At 44.4% G+C, this 24,594-nt stretch overlaps 1 protein-coding gene across 10 annotated transcripts in view; it reads left to right on the top strand.

Annotated features, from left to right (window-relative positions):
• GPM6B (glycoprotein M6B) overlaps positions 1-24,594 on the top strand; it is a 156,059-nt gene that overhangs the window by 91,576 nt on the left and 39,889 nt on the right. For 6 of the 10 annotated variants that reach the window (XM_012106240.4, XM_004021911.5, XM_060408236.1 and 3 more), the window contains exon 1: positions 18,603-19,080. The exons of the other annotated variants lie outside the window; for them this stretch is intronic. In XM_012106240.4, the coding sequence (XP_011961630.1) occupies positions 19,020-19,080 (61 nt within the window). In that variant the 5' untranslated portion in view covers positions 18,603-19,019. Of the gene's footprint in view, positions 1-18,602; positions 19,081-24,594 lie in introns of those variants that run through there. 10 annotated transcript variants of the gene reach the window in all.

Here is a 24,594-nt window from a genome sequence, read left to right as displayed (position 1 = left end):
CATGCTAAGTCACTTCAGTCTGACTCTCTGTGACCCTGTAGACTGTAGCCCGCCAGGCTCCTCTGTCCATGGGATTCTCCAGGCAAGAATACTGGAGCGGGTTGCCAAGCCCTCCTCCAGGGGATTTTCCCAATCCAGGGATCAAACCCAGGTCTCTTACATCTGCTGCATTAGCAGGCGGGTTCTTTACCACTAGCGCCACCTGGGAAGCCCGTATCTCTAAACACACATCCCCCAAACCCCAGTCATGCAGATTTTCTCCTATAGTTTCCTCTACAAGTATTATAATTTTACATTTTGTCCTGTGATCCATTTGGAGTTCATTTTGTGTTCAAGGCATGTGTCTACGTCCATGTTTGGCCTCTGGACATCCAGTTGTTCCCACACCATATGTTAAAAAGAGTAACATTTCTCTGTCAAGTTACCTTTGGTGAAAGTCAGTTGACTATATTTGTGTGGCTCTGGCTCTCTATTCTGTTCCATTGAGCTGTTTGCCCTTTTGTCAAAAGCACTCAGCCTTGATTGATGTTGCTTTATAGTACGTCTCGAAATTGGGTAATGCGAGTCCTCTGACTGTTCTTGGTTTTCAGAATGATTTTGGCTGTCCTTATTTCTTTGCGTTTCCATAAGAGCTCAAGCATTTGCTCATTGACAGCTACCAAAAGGCTTGCCAGGATTTTGACTTGACTGCATTTGGTCCATAGCTCGGACTACAGAGAATTAAGCTGCTGTTTTGAACACTGAGTTTTAAATTGGGTTTGGGGACCTGGCACTAGGAAAGAGCCAAACTGAGAAACCCCTAGGTTAGTAAAGCATCAGTTAGCAGAGAACAAGGGGCTGGGGCCTGTGCTATAGATGAGACAGCAAGATGGAGGTGGGAGTTGAGGGTTTGGGGGGTCAGTTAGAGAAAACAGGCTGTCAGAATTAGTGACTGGGGGTATACTGAGGTCCCAGGGTTGTGGGGGGCATGGGGTTGGACCAGAAGTTGTGTTTAGGCATCTCTGAAAGGCAGGAGAGGACCGCAGCTCTGTGGGGCGTGGCGAGGAGGCAGAGCAGATGGCCCAATGTCGTGTTCTTTGGCAGGAGGGCTGCCCTCTAGAGCCAGCTTAGCCCGAGCTGGTGCCTGGCTCCATCCTGACCCTGTGGAGAGCTCGAATGCTCCGAGTTTCCCCTTGGGAGGCCTTGAAAACCACCCACTTGGCCATAGGGAAGGAAGTGGAGCTTGTGGGGAGGAAGGGCATCCTTTCAAGTTATCCCTGATGGTGCTGGGTTACTATTAAAGCACTCTGAGCCCTTGCAGAGAATTCATTCTGAGCCAGAGAAATCTTCATTTCTCCCTGTTGAGTTGAGACGCTGTCTTCTGGAGAATGACTTTTTAGAGGCTGCTTAGAGATTTACTCGATTGATGCTTTTATGACCTTTCAAACGTCCTAGTCTGGTTGGCCAGCCAGTGCCTGTTGCAGCTTTAAGAGTCCCTGTTAGCCCAGACAAAGGTGACGGGGACTGCGATGGACAGCATCAAGTCTAGGGGAGTTGGAGAATCTGCGATGCCTTTCCGTCTTTTTTCCTCCTTTTTGTTAATGGGGATTGGAAACATATAAATACACATGGCAAGGGTGTCCCTGCAGAGGATTCCACCCCCCTCCATAAGTATTTCCAGTAACCCAATCTCTTCACATTGTCAGTTTCTCTGTGAGGAAGGGAGATGCCATGCTCCATAGCCACATTGTAAGAAGAGTTTTGGGGGTTGATAAACTATTCTTTTGTAATCAAGGAGTTGAATCGCAATTCAGTAAGAGGGTGAATGCAGATTACTCCATGGCCCAGTAGGTATTTTCTAACAAGTTTTGAGGCCCGTGGAGAGGAGGCTGGCTTTAAGAAGATGGAAAAACACGCTAGCCGCTTTGAGGGAGGGCCATGACTACATTCAGACACTGTTGCTAAGAGCAGCCTGGCTTTTCCCCTCCTCCTCCCTCCCCTGCTTTTAAAAAGCTGCAGCTTAAAAGCCTCTATTGTGTGGAGGGGAGAAATATGCTAATTTGAGGCACAGCTCCCCTCGGAGTCTTTTTTGAGCCTGTCATAGCTGAGATATGACTGATGATAAAGAGAAGAGAAGGCGGGAGGGCTCTTATTGTGCCCAGAGAAAGGGGTTGAACCAGTGGCCACTCCAGTCACCCGTGACGCCCCCTGGGTGAGTGGGTCCCGCTGGGCCCCCTTGCCCTTGATCCTCCCTACCCCATGCTGTACCCTGCAGGGAGGCTGTACGCTGAAAATTATGAAATGCAAGGGATTGGCGGGAGGGAGAACCTTCCACCTCCTAGACACACCATAGCCAAGGAAAAAAAAAAAAAAAAAAAAGGAATGGTTATTTTGAAATGGCAGCAAAACTGTGATTATACCCAGGCCGTAATTGAAGAGTTGATCTAGATAACTTGGCGCTTTCCAAAGCTGATCCGATCACAGTTTACCACCATTTGGGTGAGGTCAATTTCTGTCGTGTCTTCCCGTAAACACTTGGCTTGCCTCTTGGATCAGTCAAGGTGTACCTCAATTCTGAGGCCTTGAACTTTGATCTGTACAATGAGATGACAGTTTTGGATATGCAATGTTTCCTTTCACAACAGGAAAAACACATCTTCCTTTCTGCTCTGACTGGCTGATTTTTATGCAGGGAAGTGCACTGATTTAATTCCTTGTGGACACATTTGAGCGCAGTTAGTTTTTTAAACGTGTGAAGTTTATAACTGAAGAATAATGCAGGCATTACCAAACAGCCATTAGGACTTGTGAAAGTGCTTCCAGATTGAAATTTCACATGACTCACTGGAGGCAGTTCATACACTTGTCACTTATACCTGTAGTATATCCTGTATATATATAGTTCTATGGTTTTTAGACCATGTTTTGAAGTCAGAGAACAAATCTTAATTGAATTGTAGGTTTGTGTTGAGTGACTGGTAGATATGGATGGTTGTATCCTTTATGTGGGAAACAAAAATATAGGATGCTTTTATTGCAATGGTTTCCAAATGTACCTTTTTTTTTTTAAAACATGTTAAGCGTTGGGACTTCCTGGCGGTCCAGTGGTTAAGACTGTGCTTCTACTGCAGGGGGCATGGGTTCGATCCCTGGTTGCAGAAGTAAGATCCCTCATGCTGTGCAGTGTGGGTTGGGGAAGTGGCAGGGGGTGGATTTCTTTTTTAAAAAATCAAGCATTACGTCTTTGTATCTCTTCCTTATAAATTCTAAAAAACTGAAACATGGGAAATCTTTGCACTGTAAAAATGAGAAGTTACTTGGCCGCATTCTCTTTCATCTTCCCAGTCCCTTTTAAGGTGGCTCTACAGGTGGGGATCTGAGACCCAGAGGAGTTGGAAGCAACTAGACATTATCATACTAGGTGATGTTGAGCTGGAGAAACTCTTAAACTCCTAGTTTTCACTGTGGGCTCTAGGACCGTGACACAACTAAAAGTATCACAGGGAGAAAACGCCTGCTCGTTACCCCTCAGGTTCCCAATCAGATGGGGGCTTCTTTCCTGAAGCCTGCCTTGCCCCCGACGCTCCCAGCCCACCAAAATCAGCCTTCCTGCTCGTGGTTCCCCCACATCCTCCCGTGAGCTCTGGGCCACGCGAGTTCAGGGCAGCCAGGAACCAGATCCCACCCGGTGATCAGTGAGCAGCATTCATAAATCAGTTGCCCTGGACCAGACTGTGGGCCTGCTCCCGGGAATGAATCAGAAGTGGAGCCTGTGCCCAGGCAGATAGCCTGTGATTCTAGCTACCCTGACAGTGCTCCCACATGACTGGATGGGGTGCGGTGGGGGAAACGGTCAATATTTGCTGAATCAGAAGTGACCATGTGTTCCTATGTTCCCAAGAGCCCCGTCACTCCTGGAATGATTGTGCCTGGCACAATCCCAGGCACATGATACATGTGTTAAGTGAACAAATGAGTCACTGAGTGAAAAGTTTTAGAACTGGTTTTCAGTGTTGTTAGTGCTAAATTGCAAGTATTTACAAAGGAAAGAATGGACCGTCGATGCCGTTTGTGTATTTCCCACTGTGAGCCTTAATGTATTTTTACTTGAAATAGTGAGATGTCTCAAGATGTCTGGATTTTTGATGAGTGAGGCAGAGGAGGGCAAAGAGAAGGGAATGGAAACGTTCTGGCTGCAAACTTCAAAAGTTACCACTTCACGTAAAATAGCCAGTGGGCATTTGCTTGCTGTATGACTCCGGGAACTCAAACTGGGGCTCTGTAACAACCTAGAGGAATCAGATGGGGTAGGAGGTGGGAGGGAGGTTCAAGAGGGAGGGGACATATGTACACCTATGGCTAATTCACGTTGAGGTATGGTAGAAATCAAACCGATACTGTAAAACAATTATCCTTCAATTAAAAAAATTAATTAAAAAGTTACCACTTCAGGCAAAGGCTTACTGCTTTTTATTCACAATGATACAAAAATAATCATTTTTCATGATAACAACTTAACCTCTGAAATCGTTCCTTTCAGTTCAATTCAGTCATTCAGTCGTATCCAACTCTTTGTGACCCCATGAACCGCAGCACACCAGGCCTCCATGCCCATCACCAACTCCCGGAGTTTATTCAAGCTCATGTTCATTCAGTCGGTGATGCCATCCAACCACCTCATCCTCTGTCGCCCCCTTCTCCTCCCACCTTCAATCTTTCCCAGCATCAGGGTCTTTTCAAATGAGTCAGCTCTTCGCAGCAGGTGGCCGAAGTATCAGAGTTTCAGCTTCAACATCAGTCCTTCCAGTGAACATTCAGGACTGATTTCCTTTAGGATGGACTGGTTGGATCTCCTTGCAGTCCAAGGGACTCTCAAGAGTCTTCTCCAACACCACAGTTCAAAAGCATCAATTCTTCGGCACTCAGCTTTCTTTATAGTCCAACTCTCAGATCCATACACAACTACTGGAAAAACCATAGCCTTGACTAGATGGACCTTTGTTGGCAAAATAATGACTCTGCTTTTTAATATGCTGTTATGCATAAAAGTTATGACCAACTTGGTCATAACTTTTCTTCCAAGGAGCAAGTGTCTTTTAATTTCATGGCTGCAATCACCATCTGCAGTGATTTTGGAGCCCCCCAAAATAAAATCTGACACTGTTTCCACTGTTTTTCCATCTATTTGCCATGAAGTGATAGGACAAGATGCCATGATCTTCATTTTCTGAATGTTGAGCTTTAAGCCAACTTTTTCACTCTCCTCTTTTGCTTTCATCAAGAGGCTTTTTAGTTCCTCTTCACTTTCTGCCATAAGGGTGGTGTCATCTGCATATCTGAGGTAATTTATATTTCTCCCGGCAATCTTGATTCCAGCTTGTGCTTCTTCCAGCCCAGCATTTCTCATGATGTCCTCTGCATATAAGTTAAATAAGCAGGGGGACAATATACAGCCTTGATGTACTCCTTTTCCTATTTGGAACCAGTCTGTTGTTCCATGTCCAGTTCTAACTGTTGCTTCCTGACCTGCATATAGGTTTCTCAAGAGGCAGGTCAGGTGGTCTGTATTCCCATCTCTTTCAGAATTTTCCACAGTTTGTGGTGATCCACACAGTCAAAGGCTTTGGCATAGTCAATAAAGCAGAAATAGATATTTTTCTGGAACTCTCTTGCTGTTTCGATGATTCAGCAGATGTTGGCAATTTGATCTCTGGTTCCTCTGCCTTTTCTAAAACCAGCTTGAACATCTGTGCGAGTGGGTAATTACCCGGAATCCTAGGCTGGCCCTCTGGCAGTGGGTGGAAGGGGTGACCGTTATCTATCCATTACACTTGGGCTGGGGCTGCTTGACAAACACCATCCTGGAGTTTAATTGCTGTTGTGTGAAAGCATAAACTGCTTATTCATCATAACAGCTACTTATTGAGTGCTCCCAGCTCTTGTGCAAAGCCTACAGCATGCATTAGATACTTAACCCAATGGCATGGTTTATCAGTGGCTTTTCATTAAAAAGATGAATTGACATTAAGAAGCATTGATTTGCAAAGATCTATGTTGTCTCCTCCCTTATTCTCTGTCTTGGCCCAATATGATTTACTCTTAAGAGATGTTTTGTAAAATACACAAACGTCTTTTTATAAAGGTATGATGTATATTTTAGGAATTACCTCTATCCAGTGTGCACATTGCAGATCTGGCATTTGCCTGGGCCTAACAGAATATTTACTTTGATAACTACACATCTCACAAAAACAAGAGCATGTTTGGCTAAGAGTCAAGAGACCTGAGTCTTTAGTCCAGTCTTTCCTAATTACACACTGGAAAAGCGAGTGATGGTTTTAAAATTTTCCTTCTGCGTAGAATTCTGTGTGCATTGAATGTTTATTTCAAGCAGGGCCAGAAAATCAGGCGAGGGTCGAACACATCTCTTCTCATTGTAGTTTCCTTGTTTGACTCCTGGGCCTCTTCTTAAGTGGCCTCGGTGGTAAAGTGACATTGTCGTGTCCACTGCCCCAGACCAAGGACAGAGCCCAGTGGTACAGAAGCCTTCCTCTGTGAATTGACATCCATCATTCAGTAACCACTTTGAAATCACATTAGCCCATTCTGATTCCGCTTGAGTGTATGATAAAGTGCCCTGAAATGTTGTTGATTAAAAGCGCAGGACGAGCACAGTGTTTCGAAGTGCACTGGCGTGTTGCCAGCCTTCCACCATCTTATCCCCCAAAACCCAGGAAGGGTTTTATCAAATGGCTTGTGAGGTCAGAGTAGATGATGACAGTCACCTGCCTTAGTTGTTCTCTCTTTAAAAGCAAACAAAGATTCCTTTTAGCAATACAGAACGCCATTGGTGTAAGAATAGTGAAGCCTCCATTTAGAATAAACACTAACTGCCTGACCCACCTGAAGAGGTGAATTCTGCCAGTTAGTGCTTGTCGTCTACTGGGCAAAATCTCAGCAGTAGCCACAGACTTTTCAGAAGTGCTGGGTGTCAGCTTGGAAGGAAACAGAGATAACAGGCTCTGGGAAACCAGTCCGTGACTCCAGTTGGCGCTGTCTTGGTGACCACGATGCTGACTGAGTGAATGAATAATATTGAAGATGTAAGGATAGAGTCTGACTAAAATTGATTCACAGAATGTTCATGGGAGATGGCAGGCTTTGTCCTCAGTGACTGGCATTTAAACATGTCAAATCCACAAATTTTAAATATTCAAATTACAAAAGAGCATAGGTTAGTTTGGTATCACTTGCGCCTCAGGAAACCTGGGCCGCCTTCTGGACATCACAGTTTCCTATATTCCTGAGTCATCTGTTGAAGAATCTCAAGTTTTTCCAGTGATCAGAGAGAACTCTGTTCTGTCTGCTTTCAAAATTTAGGATAATTTTTGTCTCAATTTCCAGCATTTCTCTGGTTTCACAGTGATTTTCTGTAGCTGCTATGCAATCACCACCTTTCAGGACCCATACAGAGAGGTTGTTCCTCACATTTTCCCTTTGCCTCTGAGATGCTCTGAATCGCTTAGATTTCCCAATAAGAAGTAATTGCATCAGAAGTAATTCATGACATCAAATAGTTTGATAGATTTCAGTGCGATGGCTAAGATGTAATCTGTGTTGGCCGCCTTGTCGATGCTCTAGGATATTTTATGTCTGACCTGACAGGGACGGATATTTCAAGTCATCCCAGTGGTTTCCAACTTGCAAAGGCAAAGTGAAAGTGTTTGTTGCTCAGTCACGTCCAACTCTTTGCGACCCCATGGACTGCAGCCTGCTAGGGTCCTCTGTCCATGGGATTCTCCAGGCAAGAATACAAGGGTGGGTTGCCATTTCTTCCTCCAGGGGATCTTCCCGCCCAGAGATTAAGCCACCTGCAAAAGCAAAAAGCCCATAGATTATTTTAGTGCAGTACAGGGCCTTAAATGACTTCATCCTACTTCTCCTCATTTCCATCCCAGAAAAGAAACAGAAGAGGCCAAAGTGAATAAAAGATTGCATTTGAATAAATATGGTATATTTTGAAGTATGTGGTTTGGGTTCTCTTTTAGTGTAGGTTCTTAACAGCAGTTGACTAAATGACATAGCTCACAGTTTTGTGCAATTTATATTTTATACCAGCCCTGGACCACCCATCTGCTGATCCACCAAGGGACTGATTTTTCTGTGGACTTTCATCTGAGGACACTTGAATTATGTATCAATGAATCCTGGGTGTTTCCCTGAACTAGCAGGAAATAGGCATTCTAACGGCCCAAAGGAGATGTCATGTACTCTGTCGGGCTAAGTATTGGTAACGTGCAAATGTTCTGTCAAGCTACATGTTAGATGATCATGCTCTCCTGTAAATCAGTGGTTTCTAGACTTTGGTGTGTTTATCAGAATCACTCGGCGTGAGACTGCCTGTCCGCACTATTCATTCTCCTTCATCTGAGTCGGGGGTCTCAGGAAGGTCATGTTGGCAGTAGGAGCAGATGACAGCCACATGCTCGCCCAGTCCACCCAGTCCACACTGGGAGTTCATGGGCCAACAAATACTATAGTCATTCCATCTTAGCCTCTCAGTAGCCTACTTTTTAATTGTCAAAAGTAAGCAACTGTATACTTCATTTGTACCAAAAATTAAAATCCCTGACCCACGAAGAGATCTTAATCAAACCTCAATTAAAACTTTCCTTCTACCAGATTTCTGTGTGGAAAACCCCCAAACATTAGAATGTGACCTTCAGTGTTAGTATTTTCTATTGGAAAGCACCATGTTTTATTCATTTTGCTTCAAAAACATATTTCCAAGTGGCTAACAGGGTCTAAAATTTTCATTATGAAAAGTTTTTGTAATGGTTCTATTGGTTTCCATTGTCTTTGTGCTGTCAACTGTTTCACTCTCCTCTTTAAGTTGGCTTAAAGCTCAACATTCATAAAACGAAGATCATGGCATCCAGTCCAATCACTTCATGGCAAATAGATGGGGAAACAGTGGGAACAGTGGCTGACTTTATTTTTCTGGGCTCTAAAATTACTGCAGATGGTGATTGCAGCCATGAAATTAAAAGACACTTACTCCTTGGAAGGAAAGTTATGACCAACCTAGATAGCATATTCAAAAGCAGAGACATTACTTTGCCAACAAAGGTCTGTCTAGTCAAGGCTATGGTTTTTCCAGTGGTCATGTATGGATGTGAGAGTTCGACTATAAAGAAAGCTGAACACGTGTACACCTGTGGCGGATGCATGTTGATGTATGGCAAAACCAATGCAATATTGTAAAGTAATTAGCCTCCAATTAAAATAAATTTAAATTGAAAAAAAAAGAAAGCTGAGTGCTGAAGAATTGATGCTTTTGAACTGTGGTGTTGAAGAAGACTCTTGAGAGTCCCTTGGACTGCAAGGAGATCCAACCAGTCCAACCAGTCCTAAAGGAGATCAGTCCTGGGTGTTCACTGGAAGGACTGATGTTGAAGCTGAAACTCCAATACTTTGGTCACCTGATGTGAAGGGCTGACTCACTGGAAAAGACCCTGATGTTGGGAAAGATTGAGGGCAGGAGGAGAAGGGGGTGACAGAGGATGAGATGGTTGGATGGCATCACTGACTCGATGGACATGGGTTTGGGTGGACTCTGGGAATTGGTGATGGACAGGGAGGCCTGGTGTGCTGCAATTCATGGGGTCGCAAAGAGTCAGACACGACTGAGTGGTTGAACTGAACTGTGCTGTCAGCACTAAGGTTAAGTTTAGTGGAACTGCTTAAAGAAGCTCCAAGTTAGTCAGGCCAAAGCTGAGAAAAACTGAATTGCACCACATACTTCCAAAGGAAGAGGTGTTGGCATCTTGTTCCAGAGAATGCCAGGAGCCCAGCAGAATCCATCGCGGGGTGTTGACACGTCACGCAGAGCAGGTGAAGCATGACCTGCACAGGAAGAGGACGACTTAGGTCCACGGGAACAGTGATGGAGGTGGGGGTGGGGGGCGTATGCAGAGCCTCTGACCTGATGTCTTTTATTTTTTGTAACCACGCTGCCAAACCAGTCATTTCAAGCTCAGTGGACCTTCGAGCCAGGATGGGCTTTGCAAAGCATCTTGTCCAGTCTTCATATAGATGAGGGAGTGGAGGCTCAGGCGTGCATTGCCCAAGTTGCCATGACTGGCAAAGGATGGAGCCAGTGCGCACTCGGTGGTAGACAGAACATCCTCACCTTGTCCTGTCGCCGACTCTTTCCCTGCCTCGTGGGCCCACCGGCTTTCTGTGCATGAGGCACTGTGAGTGCTGTATGCAAATAGGGGGCAAGGAGCACATGGCTCCCCTGCTCACACGCATGCGCCATTGTCCCATCGGATTTCACTTGCAGAACAAAAGTTCACAGGTAAGTTATTAAGAATTTCAAGACATTAACACAAGTGTATGAAACCAATCTTGAGGCCCTTCTGATGGTGGGCTCTATGTGATTTTTGTTTTAAACAAGCATCAGGGGCAAATCTAATTTGGTCTTGAGTACCCAGGTATTGGGGCTTCCCTGGTGGCTCAGATGGTAAAGAATCCTGCAATGCAGGAGACCCAGCTTTGATCCTGGATTGGCAAGTTCCCCTGGAGAAGGGAATGGCAACCCACTCCAGTATTCTTGCCTGGGAAATCCGATGAACAGAGGAGTCTGGTGGGCTACAGTCCATGAGGTTGCAAAGAGTCGGACACAACTGAGTGACTAACACACATACACACACGCACACACACACACACAGGTATTAGCAACATCTTCTAGATTCTAGAAACCAATTTGGACACTGTACTAACAAGTGTCCTTGGAGGCACATCTCTTTTTAATCCCGTTGCCTCGTTCATCTCAGGTCCATTGATTTTATAGCTTATTCACAGAGGTCGCATACAAGCTGTGCCTCTGCAGGGAGGTCTGGGGTGGGTATGGGACGCAGAGTGCCCTTCAAAGTTCATTCAGGCAAGATGGGCACAGAAGGGAACCCTCATGGACAGGTTAAGGTCTGAAAGGATGCAGAATCACTGTCTCTTCCTTATTCCTCTCTCTCCCTCCTTCTTGGACCTGTGTGATTGTGGTGTGAGCCTGAGAACCCAGAAGAAAGAAATCCTAGACTTTCGTGAGTACCCCATAGGACACTTTGTAAGAGTCTCTAAGGGCAGGACTTCATCACCCTCACTGTAGCCTGAGGAGGGCAGGTCTCTACTGGCCATTTTAACAGATGACAAAGCTGAGGTCACATGGCATCACCAAGGTTGGTACCTGGTGGAGCTGGCCTTGAAGGGGTGGTGGGCATCTTGAGTACATCTTGGGCGGTGACCCGGACTCTCCAAGGTGACACAGCTGGTCACCTAGTCACCATCGTGGCTGCCTGACCCTTGAGTTCCCAGCTTTGGCATCCAATGGTCTGAGTCAGTCAATGCTCAGCATGGCCTCTGACCAGCTCTGTGACCTTGACTGAGTCGTGTTGGCTTCCTTTGGTCTGGGTCCCTCTGTCCAGGCAAGTGGGGTAATTATGCCCACCTCCCAATGCCATCATGAAGGCCCGAATGAAAGAGCATGGGTTCAAGCAAGTTCCGGCAGCAATCCCTGAGTTCTGGCCACTCTCCACCCCTTTTGAGCTGGTGTCACATCTCCGGGAGAAGCGGGGTATGGTGGCCTTCTGGACACGGTGCTACCTTGGTTCCACACCCATCCAGATCTTTCGCTGTAGCTTTTAAAGGGAACTGGCCAAGTGTCCCTGGTAACTGGTGCTTCCAGTCTAATATGATGACTTGCTGATCATTGCAGAGGAGTGTATACAATGACTGGGCAAGAATAAGGTCTTCATGCTCCCAGAGTTCTCAAGTTTAAGGGTTCCCATCAGCTTTTTCCCTACCCTGACAGGCTCACCCCATAATTTGCCAAATTCTTCTGCTGAGAATTTTTGAAGCTTCGATGTCTTCAGATTTCATTTTGAATTTGAAAATGTCTGGCTTCCTTCCCACCGGTGTGGGAGGTAGGTAAAGGGAGGTGATGTGTCTTTCCAGTGGAAATCGCTGCCCTTCGGAGTGGCTGCATTTATAACTGAGAGAGGGATGGTTTGAGGGAAGAATGGGAGGAAGAGGAAGTGGGTAGACTGAACCCAGGAGGCCTTTCTGCAGGAGGAGACTTTGAGCTGTGCCTTCCTAGAAAAGGAGAAGAGCTGGGGAGGCAGTGTGGGACGGATTTTGGTAGATAATGTAGAGAAAAATCCCCCTCAGAGCACCCCCGACCCACCCAGCTTTGAGGTTGAGCTACCACCTCCCCCTGGGTCAGAGGACATCCTTGCCCCAGGGGTCTCTAGCTAACAGAGAAGGGATGGCACCGTTGATCCCACAAGTGTGATCTCAATAGTTGCAGGTCAGCAGTTAGCAGAAGGGCTTGGGAGACCTGCCCTTGTTCATATTGGCTGGTCCATGCTTAGTGGACGAGTTAATTGGGGGCCCTCCCAGGGAGAGCCCATTGATGGTACGCCACTCTTAATGAGGAGACTCAGTTCCCCCACGGAATGTGATAATTAATCAGGAAGCATATTGTCAGGGGATCAGCTGCCTTGTCTCTTCATGTATGCCTTGTGTACACAGGAAAAAGGAGAAAACTTGCCCTTTTTTCATTGAAACTGGTTGAAAAGCCCATCATCTCATCCTTGTGTATGGTTTGGCTTTCAGCATGGTTCCAGGGTGTTGGGGTCCATTTCTGTCCGGCACGATGAGAACCCCAGTGAGGGTATTGTTTATCTTCCTCATTCAACTTCTGGTTGCGGATCTCCTGAAGTCTCAGCCCCATTCAGGATCCCAAGCCATCTGCACTCAGAGCACTCTGTTTCTCTGACTGAGACCAAACCCATCATACCTTCCCATCGTTATGGATGACATCCTAGAAGAAGGAGCCAATGATCCCTCCCTCCTAAGGCTGTGATGTGAACTACAAAAAGCAAGTAACAAATGGACCCTTCTCAGGGCCTTACAGGGGTGCCTTTGTAACCTTCCTGTCACTACTGGCACCTCTTCTAAGATGAAATGCCTTCAATCTTAGAGGAACTATTCCCTCCACTTCCTCTTTGCTCACTCCCACGTCAGAGGGAGCAGTGCTCCATCCTCCTCCGCCTCCTGTGACCTCCATCCGTCATTCCTCCACCTTCACTTGATTCTCCCTAAGTCTCTTCCAACCCCCTATCTTCTTTTCAGCCCTTGGGGACTCTCTTCCTCAGGGTGTTTCTCCCCCTTCATCTGCCTGCATCTTTCTCTCACCCTCCCCTCCTGTTTCTTCTGCCCCTGCTTCCTCTTCTTCATTCCACCGGATTGTTGTCTAAACTGGGTGGGGGGTGGGGAGAGCCAGTGGGGGGAGCTGAACCCTTAACCTCTGGGATCTGGTGCTGGGTCCTGGGAGTGTCATACTTGAGGTGAATTGTAGGTCACCCTGGTGGTGTCAGAGAATTCCTTGGTGGTGTGGGGAAGTCCACCCTCATCTCTCCCCCCGACACACACAGATTGATGACCAGAATGGTTAGAGACAGAGTAAGCCTGGGAAGATCATTCTTAACAGAATAGATCATAGAAGAAAACTCAAAATGGTCTTGACAAGTGGAATACTGGACCCAGAGAAACAAACCTGGGCACAGAGCCCTATTACAAGATTACAATTTCAGCGGACCACGAGAGCCTTGCATCTTGAGTGATAGTTGTGCTCAGACTTGGGAATTGCCATCATCCCACCAAAACCCTTCTCATGGAAGTTTCTCTGGCTGTGTGGTGCTCAAGGGCCCACTCTGCTTGCCCCTTGGCATCTTTCTTGCTCCTCCTGTATTATTTAGCTCTGTCTGACACTGTTAGCTCGATGCCCTTCATGGGACCTTTTTCTCATCCCATCATCCCACTTTGGCCTTATTCCCTGGCTTCTCTGATTTTTTCCTTCTTGGTCTCTTTGACCTCCCTTTCAAGTGTTTCCTTAACCTTTATATTTAAAAGTCAGTGTTCCTTAAAATTCAAATCTCAGTGTCGCTGGACTCTCTAGTCTCTCCCCAGTCATTTGTTTGCTGTTCATTTAAAGTATGATCTTTGAAGACCTACAGTTGAGGACTGTTCTAGGAGCCAGTGATACAGCAGAGGACAAAGAGACCAAAATGTCTGTCTGCAAAGGGCTTATATTCTAAGGGAAGAGAGGTAGTGAATGGATGAGCGAATAGCTATATCAGTGGTGGATTGTCGTTAAACTCACAATGAACAACCAAGGTTAAGGGACTGAGCCTGTCAGGGCTCCTCCTTGAGGCAAGAGAATCAGGGAGGGTCCCCTGTGAAGGTATATTTGAGCACAGATGGACTTTGTGCATTCCCAAGGGTCCCTCTAGACCACAGCCTCCTAGATCCTCGTCTCGGAGCCCCCAGTCCATCAGAGCCAGGTTCCTGATTGCCTCCTGGACAGCTTCTGCGGGCCATCTGGGGACCCCTGAAACCACACAGACTCAGCTCTCATACCAAACCTCTGCCTCCTCCTTCGTTTCCCCATTTGGTTCACAGCATGGCCAGCTCCTCACTCCCCCAAGCTAGAGACTCCAGACTTCCCTTCCCACCTTCTTTTCTACTCCCCTGATCTAGTCAGGTGTCATCAGGGTCCTTGCCTTCCTCCTCGTGCCCTCATTGACACGCCCCTTCTCTCACCTGTACTCCATCAGGATACTCCAAATGAGTTTGGCAGCCTCTAGGTTTGCCCTGTGCCATGCTGTCTTTCCCATTACCAACAGGACGACCTTCGGAACTCATGGGTTGGATCTACTCAAGCCTTCCATCTCTACCCACTGCCTCCAGGATTAGCAGGTGTTCAACCTCCCTGCATCCCACTCTGCTGGTTCAGCTGCCTCATTTCCCTCCCCACTCCCACACCCTATGCTCTGGCCCCTCTGTCAAGAAAATCATCTCTCCAACACTTTGAAAATACCCTCTCTCCTTTTGTATGCTTTTCATCATTTCCTGGACTGATCTATCCCTGCGCCCCCCTCCCCACTCCCCGCCGGCTTCCCTGCTCTTAGTCTTTTGCTCACATGCCTTGCAAGCTGGGAATCCCTGGTGGCTCATAAGGTAAAGAATCTGCCTGCAATAAAGGAGACCCAGGTTCGATCCCTTAGTCGGGATGATACCCTGGAGGAGGGCATGGCAATCCATTCCAGTATTCTTGCCTGGAGAATCCCATGGACAGAGGAGCCTGGCGGGCTACAGTCCATGGGGTCGCAAAGAGTTGGACATGACTGAGCGACTAACACAACAACTCTGTAGGTTTTTAACCTTACTGCGGTAGCCAACTCTGTTCTGTGAAGCTTTTCCCCCACCTTGCCCTCCTCTCCTTTGTTGGGATACCATAGTGCTTGTATCAGATTGGATTCCCCTGTTTAGAAGGGTTCTCTGTATTCCATTAGCCTACATTGTGCCTGGTTGAACCATGAGAAACTCCTATTCTTTTAGTCAATATCAGGAAGCTTGTATGGTTCAATCCACTGTATCCAGTTTATGTCAATACTTATTATTCCTGTTTTGGCTTTGCTTTCAGAAATATTCATACCTTCCACCAGAATGCTTTAAAGCATGGGGCTCAGAATAATTTTCAGCTCTCGGAGATGTTTTGCATCCTACTCATTCTACATAGTCCATTTTTCTGGCCAAAAATGGATGTGAACTTCAGAAAAGTTCTCAGTGTATACTCCGCTTTCCTTCTGGCTATGAACAACTTTTCTGTCATGTTTCTTCTGATTCACATGGTTTGTCACAAACACCAGTGAGGATTTGAGGACACTTAGAAAGTGATGCAATGGTAACTTCTAGAATTGTCACACTCATTGTCTCATGAAAAGAAAATGACAAAGTTGTGAATAAGGCAAAAGCAATGCATAGTCTATTTATAGTTTTTCAAGGTGAAAAAGAGATCAGACTATCAACTGGAGAATTTGTAAATATTTTGTCCAATGGTTATGATTTCCATGACTCTGATACAGAACTAGAGTGGCCCCTAAATTTAGAATGTGTTTTATATTCTGCCTGCCCGCTTCCACCAACATTTTAAAATGCTCTTAAGTAATATCCCCCTCAAAAAATTATTCTACTCTGCCATTTCTATAATTGACTGATTTTGCTTTTGATTGAATGATTGCACTTTTTAAATAAAACCCGATAATGTAGCTAATCTCAATTGTGCCCCTTTGTGCTGAATTGAATTTTGTTTTGGTATTAATTCTCTCTTGAACTGCTGAGGGAGAACAAGCCTGTCATGAAAGAACATTTGGCATCTTCCCCTCTGAATACACCTAAGCCATCTTTTGAAAATGTTTGCAGACCATCCTATGTGGACACATCATCACGTTTGTCTTTGCGGGTTAGTTACATCACATCCGTGTTTCTTTTGGCAAGTCTGAAACCTTAGGCTGCCATGCTTCTCAATCCTTCCACCGTGAGACAATAAAGTTGTCTGGGGCCGGAATTCAAGGGGCTAGTTGATTGTGGGCATGGTCTCCTAAGACAAGGCTGAAAGTGGAAAATGAGATGTACAAAATGAAAAATGTTGAAACAAGCTAAACTGGTTTTTAAAATCTTTTCTGGTTCAACCGGGCCAGAGGCATTGAATGTAGAAGTCTTCAGGGATTATCTCATGTGAATGCATTAAAAGCTCAGGTTGTTAGAGGATTTTGATTCAGGATCTTATACCTTTTTTTTTGTTTTCAAGTGTTGAGCAACAGACCTTCAAAACTTGGGAGAGGATTTTTTAGGAGATGGTGGCCTCCTACTTGTCTTTATGTCTGCTTCTGAGATGTGTTCACCCCCAAACAACTAGCAGACTGTTTGAATCAGGAAACCCTTCACGCTGTACTTATCAGTGGTCATGACTGTATTTGACTCAAGTTTCTAGAATTTTTTTCTAGTTGAGGTACAACTGACATACAATATCATGTTAATTTTAGGTATACAGCATAGTGATTCAATGTTTGCATACATGGCAAAATGCTCACCATAATATGTCTAGTTGCTGTCTGTCACCTTACAAAGTTAATAGAATATTATTGACTGTATTTCCCATACTGTACGTCACATCCCCACGATTCACTCATTATTATAACATCATAATTATAAACTCATATTATAAATGTTTACATCTTAATCTCCTTCACCCATTTCTCCCTCCTCCCCAAACCCTCTCCCCTCTGGAAGCCACCAGTCTTGTCTGTATCTGTGAGTCTGGATTTTGCTTATTTGCTTTGGTTTGTTTGTTGGATTCCACACATAAGGGAAATCAGATGGTACAGTATCTGTCTTTCTCAGTCTGACTCACTTCACTTAGCGTCCATGGATGGACCTTGAGGGTGTTACACTGAATTTCTCTAAATCTTTTGAATAGGAGCAGTGAAGGTGAGCAGGTCAAACAAATGCTTAAAAATGGTGCAGAAATTAGTGATGTTTGGAACCATATAGCTTATAACTCTGATATATATGCTTAGATGGGTTGAGAACATGGTCCAATAGTATCTGAGGAGGCAAGGAGACTTGTGAGAGCAGTAGTCACAATCATTGTTTTTAAAATAGCCTTTCTGCTGAACAATTAGAACGTTCTTGAAAACAGCCTTTTGACTCCGAATGTGGGATTCTAAGGACTAAGGCTCCATACAGAAATAACCACATCCAAGAAGAAAAACCACTCTAGTTTGATTTTTCAACCAACTGTCAGCTAGATATACTTGTAGCGTATTATGCTCCCTTTAAAATAAAGATGGATACTTTTTTATGAACTAGGTTTCAGCTGAAGTTTCTCTTACTATCTCATATGTTAGCTATAGATCAGGAAAAGGCTTCTGGGGCTGAATTGCTATACTGCGCTTGTTAAATCGGTGTTTAGGCCCTCCTCCTTCTTCTGTCCTTTTTCTCCCCTCTTTGATATGTTCAGGTCAATCTAGCTAGCTTGCTAGAGGTTGTGTGAAAGACACATTTAAAAAAATTGAAGTGTAGTTGATTTACAGTGTTGTTAATAGTTTCAGGTGTATAGGACAGGGATTCAGAACATATATGCATATCTGTTCTTTTTCTGATTCCTTTCCATTGTAGATTCTTACAAGATATTGAGTATAGTTCCATGTGCTAGCAAGTAAGGCCTTGTTGTTTATCTGTTTCATATATGGTAGTGTGTATAATCTCAAACTCCTAATTTACCCCTTCCCTCCCCTTTTGCCTTTGTTAACAGTAAGTTTGCTTTTTTCTGTCTGTCCATGGGTCTCCTTTTATACATGGTAACTGGTATCATTTTTGTTTGATTTTTACATTCCATATATAAGTGATGTCATATGGCATTCTGTCTTTTTTTGGAAAAACACATATTAAAGAATGAAAAAGAAAACGGAGACCCCGGGCAAGTCGTTTACCTGGATCCTAGGGTCTAGGATCAGGGGTAAAGGAAATAAAACAAACTGATGCTGTGTCCAGGGGTCCCAGGGGAAGGTGAGAGTTCCCTTGTGGGAAGAAAGGAGGCTTTCTGCAGAAACACACAGGGGCCGGCGGAGCGCGGAGTCACGTGGTGGGAGGGGGCTCTCTTCTCTCTCACAGCCCCTGCTCTGATGTCACAAATCTATTCTTTCCTGGGAGAATTAATTAGCATTCGTCCGGTGCAGTTGGCGAGGAGGAAGAAGGGAGCCGGAGCGCGCGTGTAGGCAGGCGAGCCAGAGGCGCAGCGCGGTCTGTGGGGTGCGGGGGGGCCTCCCCCGGGAGCCGCATCGGGGACTTGGGCAGCGGCGGGCAGGGGTGGCGGTGTTATAACCGGGATCCTCCGTGACGTATGGCTGCCGGCCCCTTGGCAGCTGTCTTTCTGGACCAGTAGGCGGAGGGGGATCGACGCCGCCGGAGACTTTTGCATCTTGGAAGGGACTGTAATCTTCTGGAGTGAAGAACAGAAGCTCTCCATCACCCGGGTGTAAATAAGAGCCGGAGGGGAGAGCAAAAGAAAAGGAAGAGGAGGGGGAGACGTGGGTGTCGAGGGGGGGGGAGCGGGCAAAGCATTTTTGGTGGATGGTATGAAGCCAGCCATGGAAACTGCAGCGGAGGAGAATACTGAACAGAGCGGAGAAAGAAAAGGTACCCTGGGCTCTGGGAAGAGCCCGTGTAAAGCTTTTCACTGGGGGGGAGTGGCTAGAAAGGGGCAGCCGGATTTGTGTCTCTGAAACCATCCGGATGGCCTGCCCTGGCTCTTGGGGTGGTTTTCTCCTGGAGGCTGGTGTTAAATGAATAGAGAGCAGCCTCTTTTCAGTGCATCGCTCGTCCAAATCTTTCTCCCAAACGTGGTGTTGCACGGAAGGAGGTCCACAATCTGTCACCTTGGGAAGCTGGGTTGGGGAAACTGTCTGTTTTAATTACTATAATGAGCCCTAACTGAGATCCTAGGCTCGGCAAGTTATATTCTGGGGACATAGAATGCATTGTCTGTTAGTAATGCGAAGGGGAAACTGGAGGGACACGCGTATTAAAATACGATTTGGTTCTGCTGATGCTGTACTGATTTTGGACATGCTCTAATTTTGTATTTAATACGATTGCTATTTCTGTGTATCAGACCCTAACTCTGATGTGTAATAACCATTTACAGTTGGAGCTTGAGAGAGAAGGCATCAGCTCTGTGGGCTAGTACTGATGGAAGACGGGTGCTGGGGGCAGGGGAGGGGGGAGGTTGGTCTTCTGCTGTTTCTGACTTGGAGATCTCCAACAGGAAAATCCACACAGGTCCTGTTCTTCAAAGGGCATTTGAGAACACATCCCGATCTTGACTTTTGCAAGGAGAAGTCAGTGTTTTGCAGTAGGAAGACGGCAGAAAATAGAGGCTAACATTAATCTCTCTTTTCCTCGATAATGACTGGTTTAGGTTCACTGCCTACCAGAAGCAGCTCAGGCCTGTGAGGTGAAGAGCATCTCACTGCATTGTAATTTACCTCCTTCACCCGAAGTACTGTCCTAAAGGCACCAGGACACGTTCCGTACCTGCAGTGGCTCTTATAGCAAAAGCTCCCGATGCTAGGGTTATTTCTCCTGACCCTGACATCCACTAATAGTTACTAAACAATAGTCAGTCTCCCGGATAGAGATACAGGTACGTTTTACGTAAGACTATGTAGGTTGATCCCTCTGAAATTCCTGATAGTCGACCATTTTGCATCCGCAAAAACAGCAATTTCGAGAATTTCACTGTGCCAGCATGCTTGGGTAGAACAGTCCTTGAAGAACACTCTCCCCTAAACTGAGCAATTTCACTTTTTAAATTAATTACTTTTCAAAGTATGATAAAATATGCAGAGAACAAACTGTGCCTTTTGAACCATTTTTAGATGGATAATTCGGTGGAATTAAGTACATAGCATTTGGATTTCTGCAGTTGATAGTTGAGCTTAACTGCTGCGGCAAACCTACCGCCCCCCCCAAACAACAGCAAAAGCCAGCCCTCATATCCCCCTGTCTTTTCTTGTATGTATACATTTGTTCATTTATATGAATGACCAAATAGCAGTAAGGGAAACTCACGGGAATATCTGTAAAGCTGAGGAACTGAGATAAAAGTTGAAAGATTGATTTCCATGACAATTAGAGACAAAGCTTGGGCAATGTAATCACGCAATAACAGCATTGTTGTGAAGAAGCTGATCACAGTTGTAGCAATTTTCCCCAAAATAGATGCGTAGAACATACTTTGTACTAATATGCAGCTGAAACCACTTTTGGTCTCCACAGAAGCAAGAACAGGGCATAAAACCAATGTAGAATCCTTACTACCTAACTCTGGTTCTCACCATTGTTTATCGTCTGGAGTGCTATTAATTCATATCCATTAAATATTTATAATTTAATACCGAAAATCTACAGCTGCTACTCCATCCCTGGCAGTCTGTGTATGAAAACTCGTTAGTGAGGGTTTCAGAGACAAAATTAGAAGCAAAACTTAATTTCTGGAGGAACTTTAAAAATTACCAAAATGGATAAACACTAGCTGTTGAGTAGTCCAGATGTACCAAGTTACTGCAAGACAAGATCACACATATGGCTTATACTTGAGTAAGAACATGGGCCTGGGATTGGATTTTGAGCACAGCAACAGGGGTCGTGCTTGCCCTTAACCCACCAGGAGTGTTGATCTTGACGGCAGCCTACCTGCTGAGCTTGGTTTAAATGAATAAGTTCATCTGCCAGCCAGGCAGGGTCAAAGCTTCCACGAGTGTGTCTCTGTAGTGTGCCCAGTTTGCTCTCCCATTGTAGTCCAAGGCACATACAGAGGCATAAAATGATAAACATGTTTGGACATGCTTGCCACTCCAGGATTCCTTCAGATTTAATTTTAAATTTATAAAATCAGTGTTCACTTGATTGAAATGAGCATTTACAAGTTTGACACAGAGAATGCATTATATAATTCTTGAGCAGGTGGATCTAGGGGGTGGGGTGGTTTCCTTTAAGCCTGTCACCAAAGGATTTATTTTAGTAAATTGAATCCTCTACGTTTTGTCACTTCCCACAGAGTGTTTTATGCACATGTATTTTTTCCCTTCTCTTCCTTTCCCAGTTGTTTTCATTGTCGGTGGTACGGGCAATACTTCTCTCTGAATTTGGAGTATTATTGCCCAATGGCTAAAACCCAGTAGCTTGTGGATTAATGGCTTCAGATAATTATTAATAATGTTTACTAAGAATACAAGTTATTATAAACTGACCTCAGCTTTTCCAGACAGTCTCACTTCTCAGAGTTTTAGCAGGACAAAGAAAGCTGTTTCTTTAAACTCAATCAGAATGACTTTGTTCCTATTGTAAACAAAAATAATCCAAGTCCCTAAAAAAAAAAAAAAAAGCGTATGTGTTTTGAAACAGTCTCCTAGCTTTTGTCATGGAACCCTACTGGATGCTTGAAATTCACAAGAAGTAATTTAGCCTTTATTCAGGAATTTTTACAGAAAGCAAGAGGTTTTCTCAGAAGGATGTAAACAAAAAAAGCCAAATTATTACTAATGACAGTTTTTAAATCAAAAGTATTAAAGTTTTGGGGATTCAGTAAGCAGATTCACTGAAATGGAATAAGTGGGAAAAATGGAGAAGACAGAATAAAAGCAACTAGATCATGAGACTCGATAATAAAGAGAGTGAGGTTTCTATTTATTTCTGTGGACTATTACTTGATGGATGTCAATTCATTTGTGAAAAACCAATGCATCTAGACTCACTGGGAGGGTGTAATCTAGGGGCAGAAAAACAATTGAATCACTTGCTCTATTGGATGGAAAAAAACCCCTAAGTATCTGTTAGGAAAATTATTTTTATTACATGTAGGAAATTGGAGTCTACTGAAGCAATTGTAGTCAGGCTAGTTAAGCTCCTCTGAATCATTGCTCAGCTACATTTCAGAACTCCAGGTGTCAAATTTCTAAGCACATAAAAAGAAAAATGTAGAAAATCAGGAATAATGTGTAATTTAAAATGAATTGCAGGCCGTAGTCAACATAAGATATGAATGTGAATGGTTGATATAATTAGAAAATGAGCACATCCATTTAAATCTTTTTAATCAAATAGGTATAATTTCTTAGGTTTTTATTTTTTAAAAAAAATTGAGTGAAAGATGTGTACTTTTGGCCAAAAAAAATTTTATTTGTATTGTTTTTATTTAGGAAGGAAAACACTCCTCTAGAATATCTGCCCCATAGGCTAAAAACCCAGAGGGACACATTTAACACATTACACTCATCCTGGTGATATAGGAATTATTTGATGTTGAGATTTTTATTGACGTTTTCTGACTTGATTACATACGTATGATACAGAGAAAGTTGTAGATGCAGTTTTTTCCTATAAGGATCTTCCTAGGAGGACATTTGCAGAGAGGTTATCTGGGGATGAGACTGTAGAGAAAAGCAGGGCCGGCCAGATGGTGCTGGACATATGTGGTAGGTATGATACAGCTTGCTTTTATTTATTTATTTTTTTTTAGAAAATTTAAATGTAGAAAAGATCTCAGCAAGCCAGTTGGTACCTCTCTTCCTTTGATACAATCATTTCCTTTCAAAGATTTGGCCTTGCTCATTCATTAGACAAAGAATTTGGACTCCTTTCTGGAGACATAGATTTACCTTCCTTGGAAGTGAGTGGAAATCTTGAATTCTGATTGTAATGTTGAAAAACATCATCTCTCCCTGTTATTTGGGAGTACACGCCAATGTAAAGTAAACACTCTTCATAACATGACTTATTAACTTCGCTGTATCTGAGGACACATGACGTAACCAGTGTCCCCATGACGTAAGTTTCCCTTCACTGGGACTGGTGATAAATTGGCCTGTTCTGAGATACTCCCTTGCTTGTTTCTCCTTGAGACCCAGTGTCCATCCATGTGAGATGGTTGGCCAGGAATAAGGATGGCTGTGGAACGGAGGAAGAAGGTGGCTTTTAAGAGAGGGAAGCCAGACTCCCACCTTCACAAATGTACCTGGTTGTGCATTCTTTGGTTCATTTCTTTATTCATTTAATAATGTTCCCCTCTGAACATCACCCTTCTTCTGCCCTGTCAGCTCATGTCATAGGAGCAGAAGGTGCCAACTCATCGTAGGAACCATTCTGTAGGGTATAATCTTGCTTTTAAGAATACTCTTGTTGATTGGTGGCAGATTAAATCTCAGATGACGATGTCCAAGAGGAGAATTCTGATCCTTGGCCAGCCCAGAGAAAGTATAATAGAGAAAATAAAATATTTTCCTATTTTGTAGACTCATTTGATGAATTGCATTAATTTTTTTTGTAATTCACGCCTGACTATCTTTGAGATCAGGGATCAGTGCACTTGATCTGTAATGGGCCCGAGAGTAAATATTTAGGCCCAGTGGGCCACACAGTGTTGTAACTACTCAATACTTCCAGGTAGTAAACAGCCATAGATAGTGGATCAGCGCATAGGTGTGGCTGTGTTGTAGTAAAACTTCATTTGCAAAACCAGGTGGCCATCACTGGCTGACCCCTACTATATCCTATAGTGTTGTTATAGCGTCCTTTAATATTTTAAACTCTACTTGAGAATGGAGAGTGACAGACATAGCTTTCAGAGACCTGGCCCACTGAGTATGGTTTACTTATTTTTATTTAGGAAGCTCAATTTTTGTTATTTAGTTGCTTCCAGTGATAATTTCCTAGATGGCAGAAAGCACACCAGCCTGCAGCTTAGTTATTCAGCCTCATTTCTAAATCACAGCATCTGAGTCAATGTGGGGAAAGTGTCCACAGCATTATTTTTATTTTCTTTCATCAACCCCCCCCCCATCGTTTGTGTCATGCCCATCTTTGGCGATGACCACTCAGTTCTGTGTGTCACTTCAGCCTCCACCATAAATAGTATGCAGTTGGCTAAGAAGTTCATTGGGGTTTTTTGGTTCCCTTTTATGGAAAAACGCAATCAAACTTCTTGACCAAGACCATTTCTGAAATGTCATAGTATTCTGTTCTTCCTCGAGAATATCCAGTGGTCTCCTGCCCACATCTCCCTCCTACTCTCTAAGGGGAGCATTTGCAGTCTTCCCGCTGAAGAGCAGAAGCCGAAATCTTCCTGCGTCTGAACGTTTTCCCCACCTCTTG

Source organism: Ovis aries, chromosome X (genome assembly GCF_016772045.2).
Source record: "Ovis aries strain OAR_USU_Benz2616 breed Rambouillet chromosome X, ARS-UI_Ramb_v3.0, whole genome shotgun sequence".
Taxonomy (NCBI): Eukaryota; Metazoa; Chordata; class Mammalia; order Artiodactyla; family Bovidae; genus Ovis; species Ovis aries.
This window is presented reverse-complemented; position numbering and strand designations above follow the sequence as displayed.